The 24,484-nt window shown below is 34.9% G+C and overlaps 1 protein-coding gene and 1 long non-coding RNA gene across 17 annotated transcripts; one reads left to right on the top strand and one right to left on the bottom strand.

Moving 5' to 3' along the window:
* The first annotated feature begins 1,278 nt into the window (after nucleotides 1-1,278).
* On the top strand, nucleotides 1,279-23,509 carry LOC101889631 (ral GTPase-activating protein subunit beta). Of its 16 annotated transcripts, none has more exons than XM_059124664.1 (19): nucleotides 1,280-1,603; nucleotides 1,677-2,072; nucleotides 3,328-3,547; nucleotides 3,706-3,735; nucleotides 3,835-4,233; nucleotides 4,291-4,551; nucleotides 5,928-6,608; nucleotides 13,791-13,904; nucleotides 13,983-14,123; nucleotides 14,184-14,727; nucleotides 14,787-15,019; nucleotides 16,238-16,474; nucleotides 16,633-16,773; nucleotides 19,633-19,650; nucleotides 20,223-20,837; nucleotides 21,588-22,271; nucleotides 22,337-22,828; nucleotides 22,890-23,145; nucleotides 23,204-23,509. In XM_059124664.1, exons 2-19 carry the CDS (start codon nucleotides 1,881-1,883, stop codon nucleotides 23,316-23,318), a joined length of 5,373 nt encoding a protein of 1,790 aa, XP_058980647.1. In that variant the 5' UTR covers nucleotides 1,280-1,603; nucleotides 1,677-1,880; the 3' UTR covers nucleotides 23,319-23,509. The 16 variants fall into 16 exon arrangements, with proteins under 16 accessions (XP_058980653.1, XP_058980647.1, XP_058980646.1 ...); XM_059124663.1 differs by having other exon boundaries at nucleotides 1,280-1,581; XM_059124665.1 differs by having other exon boundaries at nucleotides 1,284-1,434.
* On the bottom strand, nucleotides 2,952-3,896 carry LOC131803396 (uncharacterized). Its single transcript, XR_009342561.1, has 4 exons — nucleotides 3,712-3,896; nucleotides 3,592-3,629; nucleotides 3,295-3,372; nucleotides 2,952-3,222 (listed from the first exon to the last, which is right to left on the bottom strand). It is a non-coding gene; the product is annotated as an uncharacterized LOC131803396 (long non-coding RNA).
* Nucleotides 23,510-24,484: the final 975 nt, after the last annotated feature.

Genomic DNA, 24,484 nt, shown 5'->3' on the forward strand with positions numbered 1-24,484 from the left:
CCGAAATACTGCAGAGCAACATTCGGTCAGCGAAGGCCATAATTCGTGCAAAAGATGACCAATTCGAACAAATCTAAACTTATTCTAAAATTTGATGCTATTTCCGACATTTTTTGCTTTCATTCAATAAAATAAAAAAAATGTAAAAATTATGGCTTTTAACTTGGTTGCATTTTTTTATCTCACCCTGCATACCCAACATACTGAGAACACTAACTATTTTACAGTGCAGTTATATGGAAATATTTACCCATGGCTTAGTTACAGAAGGTAGAATATATTTTTTTTTAATTTTGGAGCCCCTATCCGGTCAAAACATACACAATTTGTATATGTTTTGTTTTAAGAAAAAGAAAAAAATACAAGTATTTCAAATTTAGGTGCAATAGAAATGCATATTTTCGACGTTTATGGGCAACAGATTTTATATTTACGGATAAATCTGTATTATTCTTCTATCGTAGATTTAATTTTGTGGAATAGCTGCAACATTTCTTTCATGTTTGGAATTTTTCCCCAATAAAAGAATTTTGAAAGAAAACATATAAAATAAACAAAACCAATTGTTGCATATTTAAAAGTCTATTTCACACTATTAGACTCCGGTACATAGTTGTGTTTTCCCAGTTTTTTTGAAGTTGAACAACCTTTCTTATTGAACCATGCGTTGACCTACATTTCTATCTATTTTCAATACCAAACAAAAATTCTATACTCCTAAAATAAATCAGAGTAAAATTTTATCAACCGGACGGACACGGATAAATCTATATAGAATTTTTTGTTTTTCAAGAATATAGTCTTAAAAGGAAATCCGGAGCGGAGTCTACATATTAACTGAAAGCATCAATGGGTTATTCTTTGATACTACGATACACTCCAAAGTAGAAAATGTTTCCGCTAAGGCGTTCTTTATACTGCCAATCGAATATTATTATGATATTCATTTTTTTACGAATTTGAATAACTTTTCATTAAAAATGTTCAATTTCAAATTAGTTTCATTGTCCCAGCAGCTGTTTCGATGAGACTACCTGTATTTTTCTACCATGGTATCCTCCTAAGGGTCTAAATACACAAAGATAACCCAATTTTCGATTATATAAACGCACTATTAACCTCCTTTTCCAGAAATTATTTAATCCGGTAAACTTAAGATGCACTATAATAATCATTAATTTTGAAAATGTTTTGCTTTTATTCTTCAAAGCAGTATATGCAAATAAAGAAAAAAATCTAATTAGGTCAACAATACGTTTTCGTAAGATACAATACAATGTCCTTCTTAAAAAAAATACAAATTTTACATTTTGGCAAAATTTTTTCTCCGCACTGACGAGACGCATACCTAATTTCTCATCTCTATGAAAACTACCATAAAATGCAACACTGCCATTTGACGTTTACAAGTGGGTTGAAGAAAAAATGAAAATTGTGCGTATATTTTACAGACGGAGTTTATTTTCATAAAATATGTAGATAATTGTGCAAAATTCTCCACAAATTGTAGTGAAATACATACATCAAACGGCAAATTACATTATACGCATAAAATTTCCAACCGAAACAACAATTTAAGCAGTAAAAATCTAAAAACAAAATCGTAAAAAGTGCTGAGGTGAAAAAATGTCAGTGTGTGTTAATGTTTTCTCTCTGTCTCGTTCTCTTCTCAACAGAGGAAGCTGATTGATGTCAGACTGACTGTTATTTATAATAAATCTTCACAAAAGTACCGCTATAAACAGAGAGGATTCATACTTTGCAAAATATAAACAAACCAGAAAATATTGCTGAGAGTGAGAGGCAAACTTATGAAAAAAAGTGCTGTGGATGAAAAGTAGAACAATTTTCACACGTTTCAAAGAAATTAATGTAGCAAAATGTATGGCGAATGGGTATCTTTGTCCTCGCAAATAACCGCAAACAGTTGTGCGGCTCAAAGTTGCAGTGTTTTAAATAAATTCCCAGCCAGTTCTGGTCGTGAGGTGACTGTTTCTGTGGTCAAACAATTGGCCACGAACTTGGGCATTACTCAGAATGCCGAGCCAAGTCATTTGGTTAAAGATGACGAGGTAAGTGTTGGCCATGAATTTTAATTATTATGCTACTATTTTTGTAATAAGTACCTATTTGCTAAGGTTTTATTTCTAGATGTGTGTTTGGATTGTGGGTATTGGAAATTATGGTCTGTGTTAAAAAAATGCCAAACATGATTTATTTTGTTTTTGGATTCTCTTTTTTTAATTCCTTCCACGGAGAATGGAGTTTTTGTGAAATGCAAGCTAATAAATGGAATTGAAAAATCTTTCGGCCATCATGTTGGGAATATCATCAGGAACATTTGTGGAGAAATCATAACCACTGCAGCCTATGGGATTCAGCTTACAACTATGTTATTCATTTCTAGCGATTGCTTATACCTACCGAATAATAGGTTTATGTGTCCTGATTGTAGGCATAATTTGACCCGATTGTACCGTGGCTGATTTGATTATACCACAGCTTAATTTGCTTTTTATAAAGACTCCATAACAGAACAATGGGAAGTTGTTGCAATGTTTTAAAATCCAAATTATCGCCTGTAGGTATTTTCAAAACAGCTTAGTCGAGGAACAAAGAATTGAGAGATCTTTCACAATTAGATTCCATAGATTGTGTAACGCTAATTTCGCGACAGTTCGAAAGAAAGAATCGCAATGTTGAAATGACTGGATGGACTGGGAGACAAGTTCTTCATCGAAGCTCTAATCTACCGGTAGCCATCCAGATCGTTCCCGGTTCTAAAGTCAAGGAATAAAGAATGAATAGGTCTTCCGCAATTAGGTTCTATAAATTGTGCATCGATTATTTCGAAGGACAGTCAATGATGGACCGAAGGCAAATGCAGAAATCTAAATCGCAATTTTTAAATAACTGGATGAGCTGGGAGACGAGTTCTTCACCCAGATCGTTTCCGGTACCGAAGTCAGACCAAACAAAGTTAAAAATGATTCAATCACGTTTTTCGCTAGTAGCCTCGAGTCGAGGACACAAACAAAACAGCCTATGCTAAAGATTAGTGTTTATAGCACGTAATGGAAACAAAATACTTCTCCATAAAATAGTATAATTCTGCCCTATTATCAGCATTCTGTATTACCATAAACTTACAGAAACTGTCCAAAGATTAGATCAAAATCGTAATATTTTTGACAAAACAAGATCGGTTCATTTTAGTGGTACCTGTAAATTTGTTAACAATTACCAAATATGTCCATCGTAATATTTGCGATAAAAATGCTGCTTCGTTCTTACATTTTTAATTCGTATTATTTTTTCTTCATCCAGGTCAATTGGTGTATGGATGTAATTTGTTTTGGCCTGTCATTGCCTCTGCAAGAACATGAAACCATCAAAGACTGTGTCAATATTTATTGCGAATGGATGACAGCACTGCATCCTCAACCAAAAATTAGTGTACCAAAACCAATTTGTGAAGATGCCAATATGTATTGTCGCAAAATTATCAATCATTTTCATAATTTGTTTGTGCCCAGGCAGGGTGAAAGTAAGTATTGTCGAAACTTCATTTTATACACACAATTTACTTACACTGTAATATATATCCATATACTGTAGCAAAAGCAGCTCTGCAATAGAAATCAAAATTTGTACCATATAATCTCACAATATCTTAACAATTTTTCCACTCATTTTCCTTTCAAGTCTTACCATTTATTTATCAAAAAGAGCTTGGTAGGTGTTGCAATGCTAGCAATTAGTTTTCTCTTCTCCTCCTTTCATTTAAAGAGTATTTTTCGCATTAATGATTTAATTTAATTAATTGATTTAAAGGTGTTGACACAATGAGTCGCCAAGCGGTATTGTGTCATCGTGTCCTACGAACTCTACAGCAGACTGCACAAATTTCCCAAACCATGGATAGGGAAACATGGGAGTCCTTGTTATTGTTTCTTTTGGCAATAAATGAGACACTGTTGGCACCACCCACCATTAAGGATGATGTTGGCGATCAATTGTGTGAGCGACTGTTGCAAGTACTGTTTGAGGTGTGGTTGCTGGCTTGTGCACGCTGTTTTCCATCGCCATCGTTGTGGAAAACGTTACAGGAATCATGTGCTATGTGGAGGCATCGTGTGGCTCTGGTAGATCAATGGAATCGTGTGAACATGGCACTGACAGCACGTCTTTTGGAATTTACTTATGGTCCAGCATTTCCAGAATTGAAAATATGTGAGTTGTTTTATTTATTTCTTGAAATCTTTATAACATTAATCATTTTTATTTCAGCTGATGAAGATGCCCAGCTTATACCCCAGGGCATGAGCAATGATTGTGTGGCTCAGACATGGTATCGCTTCTTACGTACCATTGGCAATCCAATTGCCTTATGTTCACCACACATCATCAGCAAATCTTCGCATTTCGTTCAATGGGCCCTGACCCACGACAAAGGTGCCGAAACTTATCAACATCCATGTCTGCAGGCACTACCTTTGATATTCCTAAAAGCCATCAAGGGTATATCAAATCAAGTTGATGCTTTCTTAGGTAAGTTATTTCTATTATCACAAAATATTTTCGTGGCAGGCAATAGAGATTTACTTATGTATTGGGGTTCTGTTTCTTTAGAATGGTTTTACGGTCTAGTTTTGTAAATACCTAAATGTAGTTGTTATTGTATTTTAGAAAAACATATAAAAGATAAAATCAATTTGTTATTCGTAATTATAGTTCTTTAAAATATTAAGAAAAAGTTTTATTGTTAAGGTGTAAGAAAAGAAATGCGAAAACAACATTGTAAAAAGGCCAAATTAAGGATGCAAGTTTTAAGTCCGATTTCGCCATGGAGATGAGTGCCCTCAATTTCTTTCCAGAGGGTGTCAGCAGAATTTTTATTAGAGACATTACATCCCGAGTAATGTTTATATTTTATTCGGAAGAAGTGATGGCTGCACCAAGTTGTCGATCTCCAAATTCATCGTTTCGTATCCACGTCTTGTCAATTCATCTGTTGAGTATTACCAGAGATAGAATGGCCTGGAATCAACAAAACCTTGATGGGCAACTCAGATTTTTTCAATGCGTCCCTACACTCCAAAACTGCCATAGCTTTTATGGTACATTAACTTAGTGATTTTAGGTCCGCTTGACCACGACGTATATAGTCATGGGATTGTTCTGTTCACTGTTTCTGTTTGACCAACATATCTATGGACTTCTGTCTTGAATACTATTCAGTTGTTGTTATGTTTAAAAGAGTTTCTGATATTCAGGCTTTCCCTGAAGACCCCTGCACCCGTTCACTTTCCATCTTTGGTCTTTCAGTGGGTCATCTATAGACAGAAAATCCTTAAATTGGCCTTCAGTAGGAGGAAGATCTTTCCGAGAATAGAATATCTTTTAATAGATCTTCTATGGTTTTCTTAACAAAAATACCCTTCACTTTGTTTTCTATAGATAGAGAACCTTTCAAAAGGATAATGAATGGAAGATCTTTAATAAATATCCTCTATTTCACCTTTTACGAGGATGTGTAGTTAAATATGTCGCCTATTGATAACAGGCCTTTTAGTAGGTCTTCTTAACAGGATTAACCTTTACCTTCTTGTCTATGGGGCCTTATAAGAGATGTCCAAAATTATTCGATCAATCTCATTCAAATGTAGAGGACATTCGGTCTCCCCCATTAATGTAGCCTGTTTCAAGAAACATAATTCTCAAAATTTCCAATGAACATCCTTAATTTCGCCTTTTCTGAGGATAGGTGGGTAATATATTTTATATACGACAACATTAAACATGTTTTTCTTTCATAATCTTCTATCACCTTTTTCCTCTCCTACTATTTATCTTGCACCTTTTCATTTCCGAAAACTTTATCACATCAAAAACAAAAAAATCCCTTAAAACCCACAAACAACTAGGTATTTATGTAGCGCCTCAACGTTCTGGCGATGATGGCATTACAAATCTTATGGATATACGTTCTGCATTAAATGAAGCCACAACAACGAGCAGTGGTGGTAATAGCACTGGTGGTAGCGCATCGCAACATCATCACCACCACCACCATCATCATCATAGTTTCTTTCATCATCATGGCAGTATTAGTATACATTTGAATAGCAGTAACTCTGCTACGAATCAACATAACACCAACAATAATTCGGTGGCGAATCAACAACAACAACCACAACAGCAACAACATACACAATCACATTTACACAATTTCATAAGTGGTCCTGCTAGCTCGGCTCTAAATGCTTTAATGGGTCATCATTATCATCATAATCATGGTACGGCTGCTGCTGCTGCTGCGTCCAACAACAACAACGGTAACAATAACAATGTTGCTGCGCCAGCTCTGACATTGAGTACTGCATTGGCCCAAAATAATTCGTCAATACCGGCGGCCAGTGGTAGCCAATCGGCTGGCGTATTGGGATCCATATCATTCGGTTTACCCTCGGCCAGCAGTGGTCAGGATCAACAACAGCAACATCAATATCAACAACAAACAAATTTGCCACACTCACCAACACCGCCGCTACAAAGGCGTTTGGCAAAAAGCTTTAGTGTTGCTCCCAATTTGACACAACAAAAGGGTGCGCTATATTGGCCAATATCATATTTTTCCAAACACAAATTTTACCCTACTATAAATGTTTACAATTCGCAAACTTTTGTTTTTTTTGTGTTTCTTACTCATTTTGTTTTGTTAGCTTGTGTTAATAATACCAATTTTTGTTTCACACTTTTCGTTCAACTTTTGTAATTCAAACCCTACACCACTACGTGGTCCATTAATCTGTAAAAGACCATTCTGAAATGTGAGATGAGTTCACATATACAAATAATCGTCTGCGGCTTCCCCACAAAATCCTAAAGAAAGGACAAATATGTACTTAATACATTCCGTCACTGCTTTCATATGACAGTGACATCCAGATCTTTAAGTTGAAGAATGAGCAGTGCTGGAAATACCGATCTAATTTTGCTTGTGTCTTCTATGCGAAATATTAACATAAATATACTTTCCGCCAATGTGGCATGCTGTCCTTTGTTTTTCACACCGACAAAAGCGAACTTTTATGTTCTAAAAAATACTAAATATGTGGAACTCGATAAAAATCAACTTAACGAGAACTTATACTTCGAGCATAGCCTTTATGCCCTTAGTATAATTTGAGTATATGAATATTTCATTTTGGCGAACCACTTTTTCGAATAGGTAAATAATTACAGGTACATATTATTACAGGTACATATTATGTAAAATAATCTCCCAATATAAAGGTTTTTATAAATATTCCACTAAAATTTCTCCCTTACCATATTATTAATACGCGCAAACGCGAAGATTAATTCTGTTCAGTATTTTAACCCACATGCAACTTAATGCAGGGCTTAATCTTGACCGATTTATTAGACATGGTTAAATTAAATTCTGCCCTACAATTCGAAACATAACCCGAACGTGAAATCCTTCTAGAAATACGATAATTTAAGAAGCTTTCTTGGGTCCCAAGAGATAGAAACATAGTGGGGAATGAGATGGCTGATGAATTAGCTGACAATACATCTAGCCGGTAATTTGGAGAAGAAGAACCTACTCCCTTCTATCAATTATTAGGTCTGATCAAAGTACCAAACATCTGACCTCAAAATGGTCCTGACTACTGTTGACCATGAGAAGATGAAGAAGAGTTTACGAAGATCAAAGAATCGGGATATACATATTGACTGGCCACTGCAGTATCACAGATTTGACCTCAAAATGGTCCTGACTACTGTAGACTATTGTGAAGATGAAGAAGATTATCAAACAGGACATATAGGTTATTTGGTAGGTGGGAGGTAGAAACTCTAACGTTCTTTTCAGATGTGGATTCCCTCATCACCTATTGGTTTGCTAAAAGCATCTCATGTCTATATACTTCTACAGAAACAATCAGCTGGCATTGAATCCAAATATTGTCACATCAAATCTAGTGAAAGAATATAAAGAAGAACTTGCTAATTTAGGTCGTCTAACCTGATTAGTTCTTACTTAGATCTCAGGTCATAGGGTTCTTGTTATCAATGAAAAATCAGATGACCTAGCTCGAGCGGGATCTGCATCTAACGAACAAAGACGTCGTTCGCAACAACAATTGTAGTAGTTAGGCCAGATGGGACTAGACTGAAAATATCGAGATCTTCATTGCCACATTACAACTTCAAACGTACAAATTCTTGTTTAGCCAAAATCGGCGGAAACTTACAAGACTAATTGCGGTGCAAATCAAAGGGCTATTGGTAAACATGCAAAGTGCCTACATATTCCACACATTATTATTCATATCTTTTAGAAGGGCTACACGATTTAAGACAACCAAGCTAGGTCTGGGAGACCTTCTGACGTATATCAATTCATCAAACTGGATATAATAACCAACATACTATAATCGAAGTAACAATCTCTTCCCGAGTGGTGAGGCACACGGCAAAATTAACCTACTAATTGAGGAGCGATTCTGTTGGAGGCATAATTATTCCCGATCAAATTTCACCATAAGCATCAAGCCTTATTATTTAAGCTACGATGAAGTCATCAAATGCTTGACTTAGAGATCATTGGTCTATTGTGTTCATCCTAGGAGACATCCTAGGAGACATTAAAGACGGGATGTTTTATGATATGTTTTAAAAAATGTTTTTCGCCTAGCCACTTCTAGGTTATTTCTCGAAAAATTTAAGCTTGTCTTCCTTTTTAAATCCTATTTTAGAATCTGTGGTTCCTTTCTTTTCTTGTTTTTTTTTTTTTTTTTTTTTTTTTTTTTTTTTTTTTTTTTTTTTTTTTTTTGAAAAAAGTGAAGGTGAATTGAATAGTAGGTTTACATGAAGTTTAATAGCACCTAATGATTTTACTTGTCTGATAAGGATACCTTGTTGAGTTCTCTTAGCGAAAGGTATGAATGCCATGCTCGGAGTCCACCCCATCCATTACAGCGAAAGAACGTCGGCTCCCTCGACAAATCAGAGTAGTTTTGGCTCAACTACTTTCTGTAGTGTCAGCTGCCGTTTTAATTCGAAATAAGCGCGAATTGATGAATATTTGCGAAAAGTTTGTGCTACGTGTGATACAGGTCCGCAAAATGCGCTGCATATTTTTATTTGTCCTGCCAACTACCAACTCGCTCCAGATGATCTTTAGTTACAGCCCATAACAGTAGCTGATTTCCTAAATCTGGGTATAGAAGCAGAATCAGGCTAGTGACCAATAAACATCAAATATATATTACTGCTACAATAGCAACAACTTTTACACAGGCCATATTAATATTTTCTGTAAAAACAAAACCATATACTTTACAACAGTATAAACCAATTTACAGAAATCAATTTTAAAACACATTATATTCCTCTTCTACTGAAAGCTGTTTTTTATTTAAAATCTGTAAAATAATGATATGCACTTTAAATTCACTGGTGAAGAGTGGTGGTGTAGAGTATTGCTTGGTCGGCGTGGTCGACTGAACATTTTATTTAATTAATTTTAAACATTACTTTTAATATTTTTCTTAATAAAATTTTATACATTTTTCTTGCGTATTCTTCTTGCTTTCACAATGCAATATTTCCTTTTGTAACTAACCACCTTACGTTTTGTTAATCTACTGAAAACTGAATGAATTTTTTTGAATTTCCATTTTTGTAGCTGATACCATTGTTGTTTTGTTTCGTTTATTTATCAATATTTTTTTGTCTCTACATTATCTTCTCTGTAACAATTGACGCCCCACAATTATTGTATTTGATTTTTCGTTACGTACGTTGTTTTTTTTAACACAGCATCTATTTTTTTTTTTTTTTGAATAATATGCACAGTATTATTTTGTTCGTTGAGTTTTAATGACAACAAAACAACGGAGAGAAAAGGTAAACGTAATTATTTTCAATTATTTTCGTTGTGAATGTTTTAGTTTGGCAAGTCACGCTTCAATACCCATCGAAAAAAAACAACAATAACTAAATTTAGGTGACAGTACAATTTAATTATTATTAACTTTATTTTTTGTAGAGCATCATTGGAAAGTTTGAAATTGGGGAATACATTATAACATACGTTAAGTGCAATAATATTGAATAATGTAGATATATGAAGTTATATAGTTGGACGGAATTAAGAAAAGTCGTAGGGCTAGACAAATAATACGAGTTTTCGAACAATACACTGTGGTTGAATATTTTGCATGTCTCTTTTAATTTTTAATGCCAGCATTTCTATCATGGAGTAAAGCTATAACGACAAACAATAAATGAAATTGCTTTTATAAAAAGAACAACGGTTTTAAGCTTGGCTATTTGCAACAACAAATTATAAGTGCTTAATTCCTGTTCTATGAAAATCTGAAATGAAAATTTCAAAAAAGCCGACAAGGGTCAATTTAATAACTTTATAGAGCAAACATTTTTCATTTCATATTTTTATTGAACAAAAATCCAGCCTCAGGTTTTAAGCTTTCTAATGCTACTAATAAAATATGGAAGATTTACAAAAGTAAACTATCACCATTATGATCGGTGAGGTTTCACTAAGACCTAAACGTTTATCAATTAACTTGGGATGCATTGTGTGGGATATTACAATATTTCAGGAGTATATGCCGTTTGGTACTTTTTTACGTTTTATACGGGTATACGACGTTTTCCACGTTTACTGCTTCTCGACAGTAGAAAATGTAATAAACTGTCAAATGGACCATTTCTGATTATTACGTTCTTCAGCTGTAATCAATGAGGGTAGGATCAGAGGACGCCATCTATACTGTATTTGTTGATGGCATATGTGACTGCATCAGTATGAATGCTGCTCTAGATCGTGTATATCCCTCCTGACACGCCTGGGTGAGGGGAGTTTTATCCACCATATGGCTTGGATGACTCCCACGATAACACCTAAGATGCAACGAAAGCATATGGTTAGGCTGACATACGTGAGGATCGAACGGACACATAGTGTCGCGCGATGTAGAATAACTTTAAAAAGTTTAGAATTCAAAATTGTAAGTCAAACTAAAAAAATCGCATGCGATAAAAAATATGACAAACATTAAAAAAATGTAATAAAAAATATTCACTTTCTAATTTCAATATTTTTACGCTATATTCTTAGATTTTATTCTTTTCTGGCAAGAGGCAACTCCGAATTGATCAGCTTTGTGAAAATTAGTTCCGCAGTTCTTGACTTATAAGCGGAATAACAAAGATTTATTTTTTACATATATATTGTGCCCATTTCGTTATTTTTTCCGATATCTTGGCTATGCATAACTGTAAATGTAAGAAATGACCTTTTAATGTTGATTTGTAAATTGGCCGGGATTAAAAATATTCGCGGTTTGGTGGAAATTTCCGTATTCTGTGACATAAAAGTGATTGGTAATTTTTCCCGCTAAATATTATCCGATGACTGTCCAAATGTTTAGGCTTCCAGCCCTAACCTCTAACTGCAAACTTCCGCGTCGAATTATCTATTGTGACCTGTAGAGCAACATCATCTGTTTTTGGTCCACTGCGAGCATCTCCAAAAACAATAGGCCTCTATTCTGACCCAAACCCCACTTCAATTTTCAATTTCGTGAGGATAGGGTCATGATTGCGACGTGTGGCATGATTACAAATTAACATGGACAGGAGGACAGACGGACGGACGGACATACATAGCTAGTTAAATAAAATACTCACCAAACTCGCTTTTAAATAAATCCATTGTTACGCAGGTTGTGTGGCATGTGACACCGTCTTGTTGGAACTACACGTCAAGCTCTTCTATTTTGGGGAAAAAGTTCGTTAGCATATCACAATAGCGCTCACCATTCTCAGTTACGTTACATTTTCGCACAATTCAAGAAGTACGATCAAAAGATGACTCCAGCCCATAAACCCCACCAAACTTTGACCTGGATGGATCGGTAGCTTTTGCAACGTTTCTTCTGGCTGATCTTCAATCTAAAATCGACAATTCAGCTTATTTAAGTTACCAGAGAGTCTAAAATGAGCTTCGTCGTATATTTTCATGTTCAGCACATAATTCCATGTTGAATTAGCCATGTCCGTATATTGAATTTATGATGGAGCTCAGAATATTTGGTATTGAAAATTGAATATATCGGCCCACGTTTAGGCATAGCAGTCCTCACATTACGCTACCTCCAGATATTGGAATTTTTTGCTTCATTTTCCCACTAGACCAGCTGTTATTTGACACTTCGAGTTATCTGTGGCAAGATTTACCCCTCAAAAAAATTTACAATGTAGGTCCGCCCTTGAGTATTTGTCCATACAAAGGCAACTCCTCCTGATTTTCGGCCTCAAATTACAATCAAAAACGCAGAATTAGATTTTGCGTGATCATTGTAGATAGATTAACATTTTTCGAAGAATATCCAATATAGGTGTAAATCAGTATACCTGTGGAACCTAAGCTCAAAAGCCAACAAAGGGTAAAACATTTTTTTTGCATGGAAATCGACCAATGGGGGTTTGAGATCAGTAATTGTTATTCCGCCGAGCTTTCTAAAATGGAATGTTGTTCTCCTAAGTAGGCAATTGGACTAAATAGTAATAAAGTCACCATAGTTAGGAACTAATTGGAGATAATTCGATAATTTGAATAAGCATCGCTCATTTTTTTACGATTTAGCCAAATCTTTGTTCGCATACATTAATATCTTCAAAATCTACAATATATTTTGGACTCATTTCTCATCCTGAATGAGGCAAAATTTCATTCATTTTTTTTATATATTTTATCCACATGTTCCATTATTCAACAAAATATTTTATCCACCATTATCGTAAGCTCGGGAATGCAATTCGATAACTATTGGTTTTTCATCCTTTAATTGATCTATAACTTCTGCATTACATTTTAATTCAATTTTAATAAGATTTCACTTTACCCGATTAGAATCGATTATTTGTAACACCTTGACACGACTGCTGCATGTGGATCTTTCATATTCCATTATTTTTATCTCTGTTAACTAACCGGCTTTTTTCCCCTGTTAATCAGGTGATTGATATGCGAATTTTGGCATCAATTAATAAAAACACGTCACCGTAATCCATATAAGGGTACTTCCAAATTAAAGAAACAAAACACAAAATATCGTTTTGCGGCTAGCTAACCCATTTAAACGCCAAGTCTAGTTATTATTGTTGTTCAGTGAGTAGTGGAGATACATAGATCGGTGTTTATGAAGTTAGAGTCGAGCAAACGTACCATTTTTTATTGTTGCTGCTACTGCAAATGAGGTATTTTTTTAAAGCTGTTGACTTGGCCAGTTGTTGTGTGAATCATTTCAATTGAGAGGTTTTGTTTATTTTTAAGTGCTTTAGTTGGGAAGTGTAAAAGTATAACATACTTTTTTTGTTGTTGTTTTTTAGTAAGTAGAAAGTTTTGTTGTTACATTTCATGCTAAGGGAAATTTCATTTACATTCAAATAGATTAATCAAATAAAAAATTAGTTATCATCTTTTCCACGACTAAGTTCTGATCATTACTTAAAGTTGTTAGACTTTTACACAGTTTTAAACATCGTAGTAAGCTTCCACGTTTTCTCATTTGTAGCCATCCATATAAATGTAGTTATAAATAATTACGTTTTCTTCTCTCCTTGTTTTTTTTTTTTTTGTTACTGTAGCAGTAGTTCAAAAATGCACCTCTTTTTAACCCGCCTCTTCTTGCCTTGAATTTTAATTTACTTGTTTTTGTTTTACGCCCTTATTCGTTTTTTAGGCTTAAGTAAATCCGCTCTCATTGGCTTGACAACATCCAGATCATCAACAGCAACTGCAGCGCCAGCTCCATTAACGCCAACATCAGGACCGCCCTCAAGCAGTAGCTTGGGCTGTACGTACTAACTAATGATGATAGCAAAAAAACTAAACAAAATTTGTTAATTATTATCATGTGTTCATGTTTTTCTAGCTTTACCTTCATTGGGGGTGGAGCAGAGACCACCATTGGCTGCCACACGACCCAAATGCAACAGTATTCTACATCTTTTCGGTGAATGGTTGTTTGAAGCCGCCCACATTGGTGGTGATGCTTGGCTCATGAATACCAAAAGTAGGTACCAATTTAAAAATTTTCCTTTACATGATCTTTTTATGTGCCGTTTCTTTGCAGAACAAGCCAGCGAGGCCAGTAAACGCCCCTCTTCCATGATCATGGAAAATCGCAAGGGTAGCATTTCTTTGTCACAACCAAATTCTCTCAATGATCCCTCCAGTCTGCCACCCACCTTGACAATTGATAAATATGAATCTGGCCGAGCCGAAGCCATTGGCACATTATGTAAAATATTTTGTGCCAAAAAGACTGGCGAAGAAATCTTACCCGTTTATTTGGCTCGTTTCTATATGGCTTTGCAGCAATGTTTGAAAATCACCGAGACCAAGGAGTGTGATGAGACATTGGCCAGCATACTTTTGAATTCCGCTGATTTATTCCGTTTGGATTTGGATGGTGTGCATGTGTTGTTGCCCTCATTTATTTCCGCATTGGAAATTGTTTTACCTGCCAAAGATTTGAAAATCAAAAATCAGGCTATGCAATTTAATAAGACCGAACTGAGACGTTCCGCTATACAGATTTTATTGTCGATCTTAACATTACCATTGCATTTTCAAACACTGCCCATAAGGGATTTAACAAACGAGGCATCGGAAAGGTTGGTGTAATTTTTTTAAGAAATTGTGGGAACTAAATTTTAAAATATTACAATTTTAGGGTCATTACATTCATCCAATTGAAGCCGCGTTTAATCAACATCCTAATGAATGCCCTCCAAGTGGAAACAGATGCCCAAAATACCCATATGTTGTTGGGTGGCCTTCTGCTGACCGTCCAAGATGCTGTTACCTTTGAAGAAACCGAAAGTTTAGGCGGTGCAGAACATCCGAATATTCATGGCGGCTCGGCTTCTCCGGGACATGGCAATGAGTCGAATATCTTGAGTTCAGGTATGTTATGGGCTGGGAATAGGGTATTCAATATATTTTTTATATTGAAAACATGTTCACCCTTTCCTTTTTATACCCTACACCACAAGGTGGTCAGGGTATTATGTCTTTGTGCATTTGTTTGTAACAGGCAAAAGGAAACGAGATAGACCTATAGTTCCTTTTGCTGATCTGCATAGAATCACATTCGGAGTCGATTTATGCATGTCTGTCCGTCCGTCTGTCCGTCCACCTGTCCGTCCACCTGTCCGTCTGTCCATGTATTTTTGTAAAGAAAGGTCAAAATGTAGATATAGCCGATATGCATTTTATTGTACACCAGGAAATATATCAAATACAGCTCAGAAATACCTTTGCCAAATTTTATCGAGATCGGTTCAGATTTGGATATAGTTCCCATATATTCTTTATCCGATTTCATGTTAATTGAAAAGGCACAAATGCCTAGGCAAATTTAGTAGAAACCGATTCAGAGGAGTGTAATCCTCTCATATATTAGTTCGTTTGGACTTTAAATTATAAATATAATCATCGTTGGTATGATTTATGATTCTCACAAATTCCCCATAAAAACTTTTATTTTTCAAATGAAGCTCTACTAAATATGCAAAGTGGTATAGGGTATTATAAGGCCCGCTCGACTTGAAGACTTTCTTTACTTGGTCTATATTGAAAACGTATATTCGAATAAGTTTTCAAATTTGTAATTGCTTCTATATCAAAAACCTATTCTCCAATACATTTGCAAGATCGAAAAATTCTTCCCCAATTCGATTTCTATATCCAGAAAATATTTTTCATTTTGTTAAATTCAAACCTTATTTTCCAATACATTTTCTAATTTTATTGTTTTTTTGGTAAATGTATTTCCCAATACATTTTCTTAGTCGAGAACATATTCTAGAATTCATGTTCAACATCGAAATCTTAATCTCCAAGAAATTTCCTATTTCGTAAACGAGTTCATTTTCTTATTCTAAGTATATTTTCCAATACGTGTTATGTTTCGAAATTGCATTCTCCCATGCATTTTCTATATCGAGATTGTATTATTGTATGATTTTACCAGTATCATGTTTTACATCCCACTGTATATTTCCCATATTTTTATTTGAATTTTAATTGCTTTTTTAATTATTTTGTCTTTATTTTTGATTTTATTTTCTATTTTGCTTTTGTGTTTTCTTTTTTTTATTATACTTTTTGCTGAGAGTGTAGCTTGTTCTGAACGATCTGCTTCAATAGCTAGTGTTGGCAATTCTAGTTTAGGTGCTCATAGTACTGCCACTATTGGCAATTCGGTTGCCGCTGGTTCAACAGCAGCTGATTCGTATCATGGTTCGGGCACATTGAATGCCCGCGATAATGCATCCCAACATGAATATCCCAGTCTAACGATATTCGATGATTTACCCTTGGAAGTTTTACACGAATATGAAACAGCTACTGGCTATGGTAAATAATTATGATTTATTAATATTATTTTCATTTATTTAAAAAATTTCAATTATTTTTATTCCTTTTCCAATATGTTGGCCAATGTTTATTTTTATTACAAATAATGCAAATTTTAATGTTTTAAATGAATTCTTGGAATTTAACAACTTTTCTAGATAATGCCCATGCCTTGTTTGTTCATGCCACCTATTTGGTATGTCATCGTTTGATTTCATCCTGGAGAACGGATTTAAATGTTTCCCTGGCCGCCTTGGAATTACTTTCAGGACTTGCTCGATTATTTATACGCGACACAGGTAAGAGTTTTTTGTTGTTGTATCAAGTATGCTTATGTTTTGGTTTTCTTCTTCGAAATATTTTGCGTTGTTTGCTAATATGACATTTATATATTCTTGGTTTTGGGCTGATGATTGGTTTATGTTGTGTTTTCTCGATTCCCAGCATTTGTTTATTTTTTTCTTATGTTTTCCTTTTTTCTGATTTGGGTTTCTAATGGCGAGAATTTATTTTGTACATAAATATATTTATTTTTTTTTTGTAGAGACGTGTGTGTATGTGCGTTGTTTGTGTTGTAAAGTATTTTAAAATCCATTTTATGTAAAGAAGTAAAAAAATGATCGGCAGAGAATAGTTGATATATTTAATATCGAATTAAGGAAAAAATAATCTAGAGAATATTTCGAAACAAGAAACCAACCTTCACTTGCTGTTGATTAAATGTAGGATGTTGAATGGTTATAACTTTTACGATACACGAGTTATCCCTACTATATCAACAATTAGGCTCATCCCGACCAGGACTTACTCCAGGTAATGGCTTAACTAACGACTCAAGGACGAGAAAAATGAGTTTATAACGCTCTGGGGCTGAAACATTTATGTGAATTTAATGAAAACATGTAATCCGGGCTTAAAGTCTTCCGTTAATTGTATTCCTCAAAATGACTGATGTCTTATATACAGGGTGAGATAAAAAACTGCAACAAAGTCAAACGCCATAATTTTTACATTTTTTTTTTAATTTTGTTGAATGAAAGCAAAAAAAAAAAATGTCGGAAATAGCATACAATTTTAGAATAAGTTTACATTTGTTTGAATTGGTTACCTTTGGTAAGAATTATGGCTTTAAACGGCCAATGAAACCGTCACACGCTGCCCGAATGTTGATCTGTGGTATTTTGGCCCATTCCCGGCAAAGCGCCTGCTTGATGTGATCGACACTTTGGTATATTTAGTGCCAACCTTGCTTTCCTAAATACTCCAGACACAATAGTCCATCCGAGGATTTTGGTGGTCATTGTGCGCTGGAAATGAAGCGAGGAACCTGCTTTTGTAACCATTCTTGGGTGGCGCATGCTGAGTGCGATGGTGCTGAGTCCTGTTGGAATGTCCAAGGTCTGCGGCCAAAATGTTTGCGTGCCCAAGGCTTTAACACACCCTCCAGAATATTTTCGCAATAATATTCGGCAATTATTCTGATGTCACGGTCGATTAATACGAGCGGAGAGCGACCATCGGCTGTTATGGCGGCCAACACGATCAGCTATACGAACGTCAATGGAATTGACGTCGGAAAAAGTGGACATGTAGTCGCTACTTTCAATACCTGCACCTAGAATATTCTGACAAGGATTCGTGCCTGACAAAAACGTGAAGAGTTTCATCCTCCAGCTTTCCATCCCAACCTTTGGGTAGATATTTAAAGTGTTGTAAAGCTTGAATCCAATGCTTTATAATCTATTATATGCAGTAAGTATCCTGTAATAGGTGTTTAAAATGTGGCATTCTGTGAGGATTACGTTATCGTTTCTGAATGTGCGGAACAGTCGACATTCATACAGCCAAAGTCCAGTGCTTTTATCGCGTTTTATGTCATCTGATAGGGTATCCTTGAATGCTGACCTGAGAAATAAAATTAGTCGCAGTCGCTATATTTTGATTTCATATGAAACTCCAAATCAGACTTTTTATAGACTATCCTTGGAGATTTCATATATATTTGCAACGTTTAAAGCCTGCAGAACCGGAAAATACTTATCTCCAGGTCATTTCGACCGCCCTGATTGATTGTCTTGAAAACTTATGTTAAATTCCGCGTTTAACGATATGTAAGCACCACATACAAAGAATAAGTTGAATTCAAGTCATTCGTTTTGAGTGAAAAATTCATAATTCATCCAAGGGCGAGGTACGGAAAGATGGACTTTTCTATGTCATCTGATAGGGTATCCTTGAATGCTGACCTGAGAAATAAAATTAGTCGCAGTCGCTATATTTTGATTTCATATGAAACTCCAAATCAGACTTTTTATAGACTATCCTAGGAGATTTCATATATATTTGCAACGTTTGAAGCCTGCAGAACCGGAAAATACTTATCTCCAGGTCATTTCGACCGCCCTGATTGTCTGATCAAGTCATTCGTTTTGAGTGAAAAATTCATAATTCATCCAAGGGCGAGGCACGGAAAGATGGACTTTTCTAAGAGTTTTCATACAGTTGCAACTTTCATCTTCAAAAAATACATATGTCCAGATCTCTTTGTACACCCAGGTTGACAGTCTTGCAGTAAATTCCATGTTTAAAGATTTGGAAGAATCTCAACCGAAGAGGTATTTAAATCATGGATATTCAAGTGATTCCGGGCTATGTAATATTGGGCGATGATTTTATACAAAGGCATGGAAGCAGTATATTTCCTGTTATCAACATGAAACCTTCTCTTCGTCTTATGTTTTTTTTTCATGTGGATGAAGTTAAAAGATTTTAAAATTACTTTACATAAAATGGATTTTCAATAATATCACTTTTTTATTTCCCCATTATAACAAAATTATTTATCATCAATAGTATAATTAACCCTAACAATAAAATTTTCTTTCTTATTTTTATTCTCTTCTTCCTTTTGAACAAAACTACTAATCCTGGGAATTTGTTTAAATATTTTAACAAAAATATATAATGGTCTTGTTTTGTAAAACTCATATCACCCATTGAAAATACATTAATAAATAAAAACCTGCTCTTCCATTCAAATCATTTTTGTATTATATCAATCGATCCATTTCTGTACAACATCAATGCATCAAATTATTTTATTCATCTACTACCACACTCATATTGTACAAATAAATTATACAACAAAATTGCTGCAGCTCGGAAATTTACTAATGGTAATGATCTAGTCGAACATTTTTAACTAACACCGGTTGTTTTTCTTCTTTTTTTGTTTTTCTTTCTTTCTCTTTTTCACCAAAATATTAAAAACTTGTCAATAATTCAATCTTTTAAAAATCAAATCATAAAACAATGCACACACACAAACATACATGTTCTCATTACAAAAATACAATTACCAATATTTTGTACCACCCAACATTTCAATTTCGCCTTCTTCTGTTCTGGTCTGGTCTCATGTGTGAACCTAACTAATTTATATAAAAAACTTTAATATTTAAAACAAAAATTTTTTTACATACATTTATCATTGGGTCATGATTCGGGTATATTATCACCAAACATTTTCCATATTTTTTTCTTTGTACATTTTTTTACATCCGAAACAATGAAAATCGGATCAATCTGAATAATAACCACACAATACATACATTTCAACCCATGTTCCATGTTGGTTGAAATCAAAATCAAAAAAATTGTTGTACAAATTGATTTGAAATTGTTGAATGCAACCAAACCATATTCTACCATACACAAACAAACAACCAACCAACAACAAAAAACATAGATACCTTAGTCAAAATTGAAGAACCAAGTCAAAATCTTACGATAATTTCCACAGACGCCTTGGAATGCAAACGGGCCGTAAAATGGATTTGCGATTATATCTGCTATCAGTGTTCAAGACCACCGCAGGCCCATAGCAAAGATTTGCACAGTACCATTGTTGCCGCATTCCAATGTACATCGGCCTGGCTGATGCAGCATCCATACTTGTTGCAGGATAAAGATTGTCTACAGACCGTACTAGAGGTGGTTGAATTGGGTATATCGGGTACCAAGAGTATTGGCAAACCGGGCGATATACCGAAATTTAAAGATGAAAAAGAATTGAAACCAGCTTCTATGCGTGTTCGTGATGCTGCCGAGGCACTGCTAACAATTATTCTGGAACAAGTTGGTTATTTTCCCAGCGAATGTGGTCCCGAATCGATTTCATCGCTATTGGATGAGGTGGCGCTGATGAAACATTGCAATTCATTGGATGCGGCAAATGGTTCTTCGATTAGCACCGAACAGGCAATATCGAAATTTAAATATTTCGTAACGGAAAATTCAACCATATTGGCATTGCTCGAAGAGCCGTTGGGCAATGACCAGGATCCGCAGCCAACTGTGACGTGTAAGTATTTGATTGAAACGTTTTTAAATCTTTATTTCAGAGATATTTTCAATAAAGATTCAATGAATATCGTTACGAAAGTCCTTCCAACATATTGTTTAAAAATCCTTGATTTGGCCTCCAAAAATATTCTTAAAAGACCCAAGAATTGTCCTTCAAAATATACTTTTAAAATCCTTGATTTTGCCTCTAAAAGCATTCCTTAAAAATCCACGATTTGTCCTTCAAAAATATACTTGAAAACCCACGATTTGTCCGTCAAAAATATTTTTAAAAATCCACGATTTGTCTTTCAAAAAATATTCTTTAAAAATCCGAGATTTCTCCTTTAAAAAATATTCTTTAAAAAAAACACAGTTTTCCTTCAAAAATATTCCTTAAAAATCCACGATTTGTCCTTCAAAAATATTTTTTAAAAATGCACGATTCGTCCTTTAAAAGTATTCTTTAAAAATCCACTATATGTCCTTCAAAAATGTTTCTTAAAAATTAAAAAAAAAAAATGGACATTTAGTCTTTTACAAACGTTCTAACGAACCTTCGATTATCTGATAAAATCCGTCATTGGGTTTCCTGTTAGTCTTTAAGTTTACCTACGAAACCCGGTATTTATTTCACTGACACTCCTTAAAAATGCTCCTAAAAATCCAGTATTACTTGCCTTATTTGACCTTTAAATTCAAAAAGTATTATTTTTAAATTTAGAAGAAATTATTCATTCAAAATTAAAATTTTGTTTTTCTACCGCAGTACTCATTCGTGGTCCATTTGGACGTCACGCCTGGACAATGCAATTGAGACATTTGCCACGCAGTAAATCTGGCACCAAATACCATGCCGTCAATCCGGGACGTCCGATACCAATGAATGAGGTACCACAACGCATTGAATTCGATCAGAAACATTTCCCCGAGGGGGTGGAAAAAGTCACACCCTGTGTTGCTGATTTCTCAATACCCACATTCGAACAAATTCGTGAACAATATGGTTCCGAGAGTATTAAACAATTGGAGACGATGCTTGAAAATCAAACTATACATGAGAAATTGGCTTGGGCAGAGACGGATAACAGTTCCGATTCATTGTCTCACGCCCAGGAGAGTGTGCCACCAACGGTGTGTCATGAATTCCAGGCGGCAAGGTTATTTTTATCGCATTTTGGCTTTTTAACATTCGAAGAAAGGAATCCCAATAGCCCCGCTGAATCACTGGGAGCTCCGCCGCAACGACCATTAATTGTTTTGGATACAAAGAGATCGAATTTTGCAACAGAATTAAATTCTCTAGATAAGTTGAGTGCACGTACCTATGACACGGTTCATGTATTCTATGTCAAGGCCGGACAGACAACGGCAGAGGAGATTGTGGGTAATATGAGTGAGGAAAATGTGCGTAACTTGGATCCACATTTTGGTAACATGCTGATGACATTGGGTATGTATTTGTCATGGCATATTCCTTTAAGAAGTTTTAATATTGTAATAATATTCCCCTCCTAGGATGGCCTGTTGATATTAACGAACATTCCGGCTGGTCTGGCTTGGTTAGTACATCATGGTTTTTGAAATCGAATTCCAGCAAATCGGAAGATAAATCACAAAATCGTTCCACGGCACCAATGGATTTTAAATTCAATGGTGAATCGAAAGTTTTGTATTGGGCTGATGTTTCATCGGAGATTGCTTTTGTGGTGCCGACCGAATGGAATCTACGTTCCGAAGTCGATGGTTGCTGTCAATCATCTGGTGGTGCTGATTCAACCAATGTTTGGTCGCGCGCTTCGGCAGATGTTGGTAATTTACCTGATGCCAACAAAAATTCTGCACAACGTTCTCGCAATCTTTCATTGGAATTGGATAAATCCAAGGATCCAGTGCCACCAACACGACGAAAGGCAAATGCCATGAAACCCGGATTGTTGGCTCAACCACCAGCTAAAATTTTCTTGGTTTGGCTAGAATCATTTGAGGATGTTTTGAATTTCCCCATAGGTAGAGTGATGCCTGAAATTTTAAAACATTAAATGTAATGTTTCCTTTTATTTTTTTGCAGAGGAACTTTTGCCCTATACCAAAACCGGAGAGGAATCAAATATTCTACAGCTACCACGGGCTGCCGATGTGCATGTGATTTTCATACACGCTTTGCAATCTGGTCTGTTAAGAGTGAAATTGCAAGGGCCTCCGGGACGTATGAGTTTTGCCACACCCCTGGTGGATGGCATGGTATTAAGTCGCCGTGTTGTTGGCAATCTTGTAAGGCAAACTGCTCATAATATGGCCAAGAGAAGACGTTTGGATAATGATAAGTAGGTTCTTGATAATATAGTCTAACTAGATTTATTTACATGAATTTTGTTTTTATAGCTTCCAACCACCACACGTTCGTCGCCGCCTCAAGGTACAGGATATCGTACAAAAATACAAAATGGATTTGTCGGAACCAGAGCTTTTGGCCCATCTCTTCAAGTCATCATTTTGAATTACAGTATTTAAGCATTGATACGAATTCGCTATTTATTAGTAACATATAAATTATTTATTTTTTCTACTACTTACAATTAGGATGATATACAACAATGTACTTTTAAAGTATAGTTTTTTGTACTACTTGATTTTTGCATTACAAATTAAATGCCTTTATTCTGGGTTAATGGGTTGTTTCCGCCTCAATTTGATGTCCTGTTTCTGTTGTAGTACTGTAAGTCTTTGTTAAACTCCAATACTATTTTTAGTATTATTTTTTCATTTTTCTTAGTTTATATATTAGAAAAGAGATTTTTCTTGTTTTTTAGAAAGATAAAAGCCCTTTCTTTGTGAAACTAAATAAAATAATATACAGATATTTTTCTAACAAAATTGGATTTTGTTTTAATGTGAATCATTCATCATCAAGGTTTTGCCGTCAGATGTATACAGATGAGTTATGATTATTCAAAGTATTTACCCTTTATGGGGGAGATTTCGAAGCAGTTGGCAAATATTGTTCAATTCGTATCTGACCTAAGACTGATAAAAATATTACAACGTGCCAGATTGGGACAATATCTAATACATTCTATACTTTATATGAAATATGTGGAATTTTTTGGAAAATGTGGAAATATGCGTCAGGTAACAGATATAGCGGGCCGAAGCATATTATTTTCATACTTCATCTTCTACAGATAAATATATTAGTATGTGCAAAAGTTGAAGGAAATCGAACATTTATCCAATTTTATGCGAAATTATAAATTTCGATAAAACACATAATCATATAATATTTCTGGTTAAGAGAAATATTTAGATTTGGCAAGTTGTAAATAATCGCCGATTTGTTTCGCAAGTTATAACAGATATAAGTAGTGGAAATTGTAAACCTTTGTGGGTGAGCTACCAGAAGAGGTTGGCGAATATACATCATCTTCACAACAGATATTGCGTTATTTAGATGTGTGAAATTTGAAGAGAGTTGGATGCTTATATCGTTTCCTTGGAGCGTTTAGTTTTTCAAAAAATTTTAACCCTATGTGGGGGAGGTACCAGAAGAAATGGTCTGATCTGTACCATCATTATAACAGATCTTGTGTTGATGGAAATATTGAGATGTACCAAACCTGAATGGAATCGGATGTTAGTTTCGCGTTTTATAAGCTTCATGGATAT

Source organism: Musca domestica, unplaced genomic scaffold, assembly GCF_030504385.1.
Source record: "Musca domestica strain aabys unplaced genomic scaffold, Musca_domestica.polishedcontigs.V.1.1 3, whole genome shotgun sequence".
In the NCBI taxonomy this organism is placed as follows: Eukaryota; Metazoa; Arthropoda; class Insecta; order Diptera; family Muscidae; genus Musca; species Musca domestica.

What these genes read in the sequence shown, in the direction of transcription:
- LOC101889631 (XM_059124664.1), top strand. Translation starts at nt 1,881, where the DNA reads ATGTATGGCGAATGGGTATCTTTGTCCTCGCAAATAACCGCAAACAGT. An exon ending in TGTGCCCAGGCAGGGTGAAA is followed by an intron (nt 3,548 to 3,705) that starts GTAAGTATTGTC and finishes TTTCCTTTCAAG; the next exon opens with TCTTACCATTTATTTATCAA. An exon ending in CAATTTGACACAACAAAAGG is followed by an intron (nt 6,609 to 13,790) that starts GTGCGCTATATT and finishes TTCGTTTTTTAG; the next exon opens with GCTTAAGTAAATCCGCTCTC.